This window comes from Salvelinus alpinus, chromosome 7 (genome assembly GCF_045679555.1).
Source record: "Salvelinus alpinus chromosome 7, SLU_Salpinus.1, whole genome shotgun sequence".
Taxonomy (NCBI): domain Eukaryota; kingdom Metazoa; phylum Chordata; class Actinopteri; order Salmoniformes; family Salmonidae; genus Salvelinus; species Salvelinus alpinus.
Window position 1 is genome coordinate 75398044 of NC_092092.1, and position 10513 is coordinate 75408556.

The 10513-nt window shown below is 45.4% G+C and overlaps 1 protein-coding gene across 1 annotated transcript; it reads right to left on the bottom strand.

The window, feature by feature from the left end:
- Positions 1-7112: 7112 nt before the first annotated feature.
- On the bottom strand, positions 7113-7867 carry LOC139580240 (NTF2-related export protein 2-like). The gene is made up of 3 exons (XM_071408793.1): positions 7836-7867; positions 7538-7682; positions 7113-7297 (listed from the first exon to the last, which is right to left on the bottom strand). The coding sequence occupies exons 1-3, from the start codon at positions 7851-7853 to the stop codon at positions 7113-7115; spliced, it is 348 nt and encodes a 115-aa protein (XP_071264894.1). The 5' UTR covers positions 7854-7867.
- Between the last annotated feature and the right edge of the window lie 2646 nt (positions 7868-10513).

The window sequence follows — 10513 nt, forward strand, 5'->3', positions numbered from 1 at the left end:
GAGCAAAGAGAAAGAACGGCAGACAGAGTGGGAGGGTCGTCACCACTGACACTGAGACACTGCGTTCTCTCGGAGGAGATGGCACAATCCATCAATTGTTGTTTAATTTCTCTGCCTGCCTTCATTTCTTGCATCATTTTTTTCATGTCCTAGTAATGACACAACAAAAGCTAACAATGAAATGCTCTGTAAAGAGAGACACACAGACTAATAAGACTTGGGACTCCCGAGTGGTGCAGCGGTCTAAGGCACTGCATCTCAGTGCTAGAGGCGTCACTACAGACCCTGGTTCAATTCCAGGCTGTATCACAACCAGCCGTGATAGGGAGTCCCATAGGGTGGTGCTCAATTGGCCCAGTGTCGTTTGGGTTTGGCCGGGGTATGATGTCATTGTAAATAAGAATTTGTTCTTAACTGAATTACCTAGTTAAATAAAGGTAAAAAATAAACAAAAAATGTACTCCTGTCCTGTCTGTACATAAAAGGACACAGGGGCCTCCCGAGTGGCGCAGTGGTCTAAGGCACTCTCACAGTCGACCGCGACCGCGAGACCCATGGGGCGGCGCACAATTGGCCCAGCGTCGTCCCGAGTTAGGGGAGGGTTTGGCCTGCAGGAATGTCCTGCCAGACAAAGGACACAGGCTAATAAGACGTATGTACTCCTGTCTGTACATAAAGGCTGGTGAAATGTGTACACTGCTGGTCAATTAAACATTGTAAATGTCCAGGGGTGAAATTAGATTTAATTTCTTACCGGTATGGGACACCCAAGTGAGAGCACAGATTTTTTTGAGTACTACAAAAAATACAGGATAGCCTATTCTGCGGTCACTGACAAACAGATCAATAAAAACAATGTTGTCTGATCCATATAATCGGCCTACGAGATGGGGAGACAAATAAAATTATTGTTGTCCAAAAACAAAGTGTCACTCTGTCACTAACACAATGATAAAGATAGTGAATATGCACATTCACTGGGGATATGGCCGGTGTTCTCCGCTGGTGCCAGATAAGATAAGCTACTGTTCGCTCAAGTAAGATAAGATTATTGAAAAGACAGATTGGAGTGTTTTCATTGTCATAGCTTTACAGCAATAGCCATTTGCTTTCCAAACAGTTTTTCTGTGATTGTATTTTTCAATATTGCGATATGCCTGGCTGGGTCTCTGCTTTTCACTGACAGTCGCAACTCAACAATCATCTACACTGAACAAAAATCTAAGCGCAACATGTAATGTGTTGGTCCCATGTTTCATGAGCTGAATTAAAAGATCCCAGAAAATGTCCATACGCACAAAAAGCTTATTTCTCTCAAATGTGGGTACAAATTGGTTTACATGTTATCCACATGTTATCCGTTGTCAAGATAATCCATCCACCTGACAGGTGTAGCATATCAAGAAGCTGATTAAATAGCATGGTCATTACACAGGTGCACCTTGCACAGGGGACATTAAAAAGCCACTCTAAAATGTGAAGTTTTGTCACACACCATAATGCCACAGATGTCTCAAGTTTTGATGGAGTGTGCAATTAGCATGTTGACTGCAGGAATGTTCACCAGAGCTGTTGCCAGAGAATGTAATGTTCATTTCTCTACCATAAGCCACCTCCAACGTTGTTTTAGAGAATTTTGCAGTACGTTCAACCGGCCTCATAACCGCAGACCACGTGTAACCACGCCAGCCCAGGACCTCCACATCCGGCTTCTTCACCTGCGGGCTCGTCAGTGAGGGAGCTGAGGTGTATTTCTGTCTGTAATAAAGCGCTTTTGTGGGGAAAAATCCATTCTGATTGGCTGGGCCTGGCTCCCCAGTGGGTGGGCCTGGCTCCCTAGTTGGTTGGCCTATACCCTCCCAGGCCTGCCCATGGTTGCACCCCTGCCCAGTCATATGAAATCCATAGATTAGGACCTAATGTATTGATTTAAATGTACTTTTCCTTATATGAACTGTTATTCAGTAAAAATCGTCTGTCCTCGGGTTTCAACACTCACTACAGAGTTCCAAACTGCCTCTGGAAGCAACATCAGCACAATAACTGTTCGTCGGGAGCTTCAAGAAATGGTTTTCCATGGCCGAGCAGCTGCACACAAGCCTAAGATCACCATGCACAATGCCAAGTGTTGGCTGGAGTGGCGTAAAGCTCGCCGCCTTTGGACTCTGGAGCAGTGTAAACTAATTATCTGGAGTGATGAATCACGATTCAGTCCGACTTTGATTGGGAGGCCATTCCCTTTTTAATGGAGCCCTGGGAAAGATACGCTGGTCCAACTGTTCCAGCAAGCCCAGCGGAAAGGTCTTTGAGAAGGTAACCTACATGCATACACCTGTCATAGTGCTACATACACCTGTCATAGTGCTACATACACCTGTCATAGTGCTACATACACCTTTAATAATGGTACATACACCTTTAATAATGGTACATACACCTTTAATAATGGTACATACACCTTTAATAATGGTACACACACCTGTCATAATGTTACATACACCTTTAATAATGGTACATACAGGCCTCCTGAGTGGCGCAGCGGTCTAAGGCACTGCTGTGTCACAGCCGGCCTTGACCGGGAGACCCATGAGGCGGTGCACAATTGGCCCCAGCGTCGTCCGGGTTAGGGGAGGGTTTGGCCGGCCGGGATTTCCTTGTCCCATCGTTCTCTAGCGACTCCTTGTGGCGGGCCGGGCGCCTGAAAGCTGACTTCGGTCGCCAGCTGGACCGTGTTTCCTCCTCCACATTGATGTGGCTGACTTATGGGTTAAGCGAGCAGTGTGTCAAGAATCAGTGCGGCTTGGCTGTGTCTGGTTTCGGAGGACGCATGGCTCTTGACCTTCGCCTCTCCCAAGTCCATAGGGGAGTTGCAACGATGAGACAAGACTGTAACTACCAATTGGATACCACGAAATTGGGGAGAAAAAGGGTAAAAGTACAAAAATGTATATAATAATAATGGTACATATACCTGTTATATTGCTCCTGTAAGTCACTCTGGATAAGAGCTTCTGCTAAATGACTAACATGTAAAATCCTCGTTTGCTAAGTCAAACGACACCGCTGGTTCTGCTCACACTGCCCTACCCTGTGCTTTGACCTCTTTCTCCCCTCTCTCTCCAGATGAAATCTCGCGTCTTGTGACGGCCGGCCGCCCAACAACCTGCCCGCTTGACCCTATCCCCTCCTCTCTTCTCCAGACCATTTCCGGAGACCTTCTCCCTTACCTCACCTCGCTCATTAACTCATCCTTGACCGCTGGCTACGTCCCTTCCGTCTTCAAGAGAGCGAGAGTTGCACCCCTTCTGAAAAAACCTACACTCGATCCCTCCGATGTCAACAACTACAGACCAGTATCCCTTCTTTCTTTTCTCTCCAAAACTCTTGAACGTGCCGTCCTTGGCCAGCTCTCCTGCTATCTCTCTCAGAATGACCTTCTTGATCCAAATCAGTCAGGTTTCAAGACTAGTCATTCAACTGAGACTGCTCTTCTCTGTGTCACGGAGGCGCTCCGCACTGCTAAAGCTAACTCTCTCTCCTCTGCTCTCATCCTTCTAGACCTATCGGCTGCCTTTGATACTGTGAACCATCAGATCCTCCTCTCCACCCTCTCCGAGCTGGGCATCTCCGGCGCGGCCCACGCTTGGATTGCGTCCTACCTGACAGGTCGCTCCTACCAGGTGGCGTGGCGAGAATCTGTCTCCGCACCACGTGCTCTCACCACTGGTGTCCCCCAGGGCTCTGTTCTAGGCCCTCTCCTATTCTCGCTATACACCAAGTCACTTGGCTCTGTCATATCCTCACATGGTCTCTCCTATCATTGCTATGCAGACGACACACAATTAATCTTCTCCTTTCCCCCCTCTGATAACCAGGTGGTGAATCGCATCTCTGCATGTCTGGCAGACATATCAGTGTGGATGACGGATCACCACCTCAAGCTGAACCTCGGCAAGACGGAGCTGCTCTTCCTCCCGGGGAAGGACTGCCCGTTCCATGATCTCGCCATCACGGTTGACAACTCCATTGTGTCCTCCTCCCAGAGTGCTAAGAACCTTGGCGTGATCCTGGACAACACCCTGTCGTTCTCAACTAACATCAAGGCGGTGACCCGTTCCTGTAGGTTCATGCTCTACAACATTCGCAGAGTACGACCCTGCCTCACACAGGAAGCGGCGCAGGTCCTAATCCAGGCACTTGTCATCTCCCGTCTGGATTACTGCAACTCGCTGTTGGCTGGGCTCCCTGCCTGTGCCATTAAACCCCTACAACTCATCCAGAACGCCGCAGCCCGTCTGGTGTTCAATTTTCCCAAGTTCTCTCACGTCACCCCGCTCCTCCGCTCTCTCCACTGGCTTCCAGTTGAAGCTCGCATCCGCTACAAGACCATGGTGCTTGCCTACGGAGCTGTGAGGGGAACGGCACCTCCGTACCTTCAGGCTCTGATCAGGCCCTACACCCAAACAAGGGCACTGCGTTCATCCACCTCTGGCCTGCTCGCCTCCCTACCTCTGAGGAAGTACAGTTCCCGCTCAGCCCAGTCAAAACTGTTCGCTGCTCTGGCACCCCAATGGTGGAACAAACTCCCTCACGACGCCAGGTCAGCGGAGTCAATCACCACCTTCCGGAGACACCTGAAACCCCACCTCTTTAAGGAATACCTAGGATAGGATAAAGTAATCCTTTTAACCCCCCCCCCTCTTAAAAGAGTTAGATGCACTATTGTAAAGTGGTTGTTCCACTGGATATCATAAGGTGAATGCACCAATTTGTAAGTCGCTCTGGATAAGAGCGTCTGCTAAATGACTTAAATGTAAATGTAAATGTAAAGGTCATAATGCTACCTACACCTGTCATAATGCTACCTACACCTGTCATAAGGCTACCTACACCTGTCATAATGCTACCTACACCTGTCATAATGCTTAATTCTACATATCTGTCATATTGCTTAATGCTAGATACCTGTCACAATGCTAGATACCTGTCATAAAGCTACATACCTATCATAAAGCTACATACCTGTCATAATGCTACATATCTGTCATAATGCTGCATACCTGTCATATGCCGCGTTCACGTGCTAATCGGAACTAGGAAACTCTGAAATGTTTGACTTGCTATCTGGTTGAACGCAGCACGTGTAGGTACCCAGGCTAGTGGGTGTGGAAGCCGTTAGGTACCCAGGCTAGTGGGTGTGGAAGCCGTTAGGTACCCAGGCTAGTGGGTGTGGAAGCCGTTAGGTACCCAGGCTAGTGGGTGGGTGTGGGTGGAAAGAATATCCCTATTAATCAGTTTAAGCGCGTCCAGTTCTGCCCTGCATCGTTGTCATTAGGAAAAGACGCTGATGAGTCTTAACTGTAGATGGGGAAATTATTATTTGGGAAATCAAACTTGAAGCTGATCCAGCCTTATAGAAATATGTTTTAGAAAAGCCTTTAACTTTCACTAACAAACAAATGGAACATTGAGGAAATGGAATTCCAACAGTCAGCGTCTACCTGCCATTCCAACCTAAGCTGTTTTACCCGTTTTGGAACAGATGTATTTTTGAATATCTGTGTATTCTCTCTGTGTGTTCTGTAAATACGTTGTTGCTCGTCAGATTTGGTCAATGATATAGTTCTGCGGCCCTCTAGTGGTAAGATGGCAGTAGTGACATTACGTGCCTTCCAGAGCTCTCACTTCCCAGTGTCAGGTTATATTTATGAAGAACGTTCCATCCATTTAGAGTCAAATCATATTTTGAGAGACAAAATAAGCATTGAGATTTGAACAATTCAGTTTATTTGACTTTTCAATACATTCTTTCCCTATTGAACATGATATTAGGTTTGTTTTGCTTAGCATATGTTGCACAAAGTGTCACTCAGGGAACGTAAATATTATTCGGCATGTTTCCCCAGGTTAAATGCATTCGTTTGAGCTCCAAACCGTATTAACTCCAGAGGACATGCAGTTCATTAGGCTGCCATAACTTTACTCCCACTCTCTCACAATAGGAACAGAGGTTTACATCCCACTGTAATACAGCACATTTAAATTGACTAGAACAATAACAACATGGGAAATAGCATTTTATGTTTCGTCACCTGAATACTGAAAGTAATGTTATGAGGCTAGTAAGATATTTTGACAGTGTCTTCGTAAACAGTTATTTCATTCCAGGGGTCACATGCTTTGGTGGTGAATAAAACATTTTTGTATTTCTGACTACTTTGTTGTATTTATTACAAAAGACTTTAGGTACACAGTACCTTCATTAACATACACAGTGTAACTTCAAAGAAAGGGCATATTTACCAACTATTACAAGACTGGTAGATACTGGCATAAAACAAGACCAAACATCTATTACAAGACTGGTAGATACTGGCATAAAACAAGACCAAACATCTATTACAAGACTGGTAGATACTGGCATAAAACAAGACCAAACATCTATTACAAGACTGGTAGATACTGGCATAAAACAAGACCAAACATCTATTACAAGACTGGTAGATACTGGCATAAAACAAGACCAAACATCTATTACAAGACTGGTAGATACTGGCATAAAACAAGACCAAACATCTATTACAAGACTGGTAGATACTGGCATAAAACAAGACCAAACATCTATTACAAGACTGGTAGATACTGGCATAAAACAAGACCAAACATCTATTACAAGACTGGTAGATACTGGCATAAAACAAGACCAAACATCTATTACAAGACTGGTAGATACTGGCATAAAACAAGACCAAACATCTTAAAGCAGGGTTGTACTCATTAGGTACCAAACAGACAAACTTGTCCAACGTGTGATTATTGGGCTCCTGAGTGGCGCAGCGGTCTAAGGCACTGCATCTCAGTGCTAGAGGAGTCACTACAGACACCCTGATCCGAATCCAGGCTGTATCACAACCGGCTGTGATTGGGAGTCCCATAGGGCGGCGCACAATTGGCCCAGCGTCGTCCGGGTTTGGCCGGTGTAGGCTGTCCTTGTAAATAAGAATTTGTTCTTAACTGACTTGCCTGTTGGTTAAATAAAAAATAAACCGCTTGTTTCGTAGCTCATTGCGTGTCCTAATGAATACGACCCTGAAAGCAGATAAAAGTAGGCCTCAGCTACTCCAGTCCTGGAAGCGGAAACAGTCACTGGCGATCTTCCAGACAGGCTGGTCACTGGTGGGAGAAGCCTGGGCTGTGAGGAGAAAGTTCTGATTAAAGTAACGCTGCTTTTGTCCGTCAAACTTCACCTGTCCTGCGGTCACCACCAACAGCGTGGTCTGGCCCTGGGTTGCCTGTTCTGTATGGGAACATAAAGGAGGGGTAAGTGGTGTTGGCCTCATTTCACCATCCTGATCATGCAAGATCACATTCTGTTTCTCTATTGTGTGATTATACTTAATATGGGTCTATACATTTCTACCTTAAAACATGGTCCCATGTTTAATTGAATGTATAACATCTCATGTGCATACGATTCCATCATTGTTTACATTGTAACTGAAGAAATCCCAACAAAAATTGAGGGAATGAATCTCACCCTGCACTGGCTGACAGTCAAGAGTCTGGACACTGAACTCGCTGGAGGGAAGTGACTGAAAGAATTCCCCAAGAGCAGACTGCCCTGACACTGCATTCCCATTCCAGACCAGGGTTGCTTTGTCCAGGTAGAGCCGTATCAAGTTCTGGGTGAAGATCAACAGTAAGGAGTTAGCTATCTAGCTACAGTTGAGATATTTCAAGACGCTCACAAAGTGTTTTCCAAAGTAGGATTCCCGAGGGAGGTGTTAGTACCAGCGTGTTCAATGCATTCACACAGAGCCCAGGTGAGTACCTACCCTCCTTTTCTTGTCCATGCAGTCATAATATACAGTGGGGAGAACAAGTATTTGATACACTGCCGATTTTGCAGGTTTTCCTACTTACAAAGCATGTAGAGGTCTGTAATTTTTATCATAGGTACACTTCAACTGTGAGAGACGGAATCTAAAACAAAAATCCAGAAAATCACATTGTATGATTTTTAAGTAATTAATTTGCATTTTATTGCATGACATAAGTATTTGATACATCAGAAAAGCAGAACTTAATTTTTGGTACAGAAACCTTTGTTTGCAATTACAGAGATCATACGTTTCCTGTAGTTCTTGACCAGGTTTGCACACACTGCAGCAGGGATTTTGGCCCACTCCTCCATACAGACCTTCTCCAGATCCTTCAGGTTTCGAGGCTGTCTCTGGGCAATACGGACTTTCAGCTCCCTCCAAGATTTTCTATTGGGTTCAGGTCTGGAGACTGGCTAGGCCACTCCAGGACCTTGAGATGCTTCTTACGGAGCCACTCCTTAGTTGCCCTGGCTGTGTGTTTCAGGTCGTTGTCATGCTGGAAGACCCAGCCACGACCCATCTTCAATGCTCTTACTGAGGGAAGGAGGTTGTTGGCCAAGATCTCGCGATACATGGCCCCATCCATCCTCCCCTCAAAACGGTGTAGTCGTCCTGTCCCCTTTGCAGAAAAGCATCCCCAAAGAATGATGTTTCCACCTCCATGCTTCACGGTTGGGATGGTGTTCTTGGGGTTGTACTCATCCTTCTTCTTCCTCCAAACACGGCGAGTGGAGTTTAGACCAAAAAGCTCTATTTTTGTCTCATCAGAGCACATGACCTTCTCCCATTCCTCTTCTGGATCATCCAGATGGTCATTGGCAAACTTCAGACGGGCCTGGACATGTGCTGGCTTGAGCAGGGGGACCTTGCGTGCGCTGCAGGATTTTGATCCATGACGGCGTAGTGTGTTACTAATGGTTTTCTTTGAGACTGTGGTCCCAACTCTCTTCAGGTCATTTACCAGGTCCTGCAGTGTAGTTCTGGGCTGATCCCTCACCTTCCTCATGATCATTGATGCCCCACGAGGTGAGATCTTGCATGGAGCCCCAGACCGAGGTTGATTGACCGTCATCTTGAACTTCTTCCATTTTCTAATAATTGCGCCAACAGTTGTTGCCTTCTCACCAAGCTGCTTGCCTATTGTCCTGTAGCCCATCCCAGCGTTGTGCAGGTCTACAATTTTACCCCTGATGTCCTTACACAGCTCTCTGGTCTTGGCCATTGTGGAGAGGTTGGAGTCTGTTTGATTGAGTGTGTGGACAGGTGTCTTTTTTCAGGTAACGAGTTCAAACAGGTGCAGTTAATACAGGTAATGAGTGGAGAACAGGAGGGCTTCTTAAAGAAAAACGAACAGGTCTGTGAGAACCGGAATTCTTACTGGTTGGTAGGTGATCAAATACTTATGTCATGCAATAAAATGCAAATTCCTTACTTTAAAATCATACAATGTTTTTTTGTAAAATTTTTGTTTTAGATTCCGTCTCTCACAGTTGAAGTGTACCTATGATAAAAATTACAGACCTCTACATGCTTTGTAAGTAGGAAAACCTGCAAAATCGGCAGTGTTTCAAATACTTGTTCTCCCCACTGTATGTTGGTGAACGCCTCGGAATACCTGCATGACACATCAACGATGTGGCCTTTGACCTGAAATGATTGGTCTCCCTGTAACCCAGGGGTGGTCAGTCTTCCTCAGATCAAATTCAAATGATGGCACAGGAGGTAGTTGTCTGCTTGCTCTGTAAGAATGTCACTAAGTGGCAGTTCACCATGATGAAGGCCTGTGGGTAGGTGGTCCCGTGTGGCTCAGTTGGTAGAGCATGGCTCTAGGGTTGTGGGTTCAATTCCCATGGAGGACCTGGAAGTTCCTCTGGATAAGTTACTAAAATGTAGATGGCACTACACCATGATGTAAGTAAGTGGCAGCTCCAGTGCCGGTAGGCCTTCCTACAGCCTTGCCTGGCATTAAGTTCATTACTTGTGTGGGTGTAAATTGATTCTACTATTTATGTGGAAGCAGTGGCACTCTTGTCCAAGTCAAATTTCCTCTCAGGGACATAAAAAGTATATAATATCACAACTGGCATGGGTTGCTGGTCCAAACCAATGGTGTAACGTTATATATAAATCATTGATTCAAACCCGCCTTCTCTGTCCAATCTCGTTAGCTGCATTGGTGGCACCAGTGGGGTAATCCCACAGTATCAGGCTTTTGTGAACAGTGTACCGCTGTTCACATTTCGGGTTTGTGTAGCTAGGTAGAAATATATAATATATAACTCAATGACTAAAAACGTAGCTACAATAAAATACACATGAGTTTAGCTTATTCTAGTTAGCTAGCTAGACGATAAACTTACTACTGTTGCAGCCATAGCTGTAGAGTTGCTTTCGTTGTCTTTCCTCGTCAAATGGACAGGCAATTTCTACATTTGCGAGATATATCAAATACCACAGAATGCAACTTCAAAACCACGATGTTTATGAAAATTAGTGTGATTCAACATCATATTTATGTGGACTATCGTGTGACGTAATTACTTCCGCTGGTCATAGATCATGTTTTTTCAAAATAAAGGTAATTTGCAGTGGACTTTACTTTCATTGCTATGCATGCCAGTCTCTCTTGG

Bases quoted from the DNA above. Each gene is read 5' to 3' on its own strand.
- LOC139580240 (XM_071408793.1), bottom strand. The intron at 7,298-7,537 runs GTGAGATTCATT...GTTCCCATACAG, and splicing joins TGACTGTCAGCCAGTGCAGG to AACAGGCAACCCAGGGCCAG.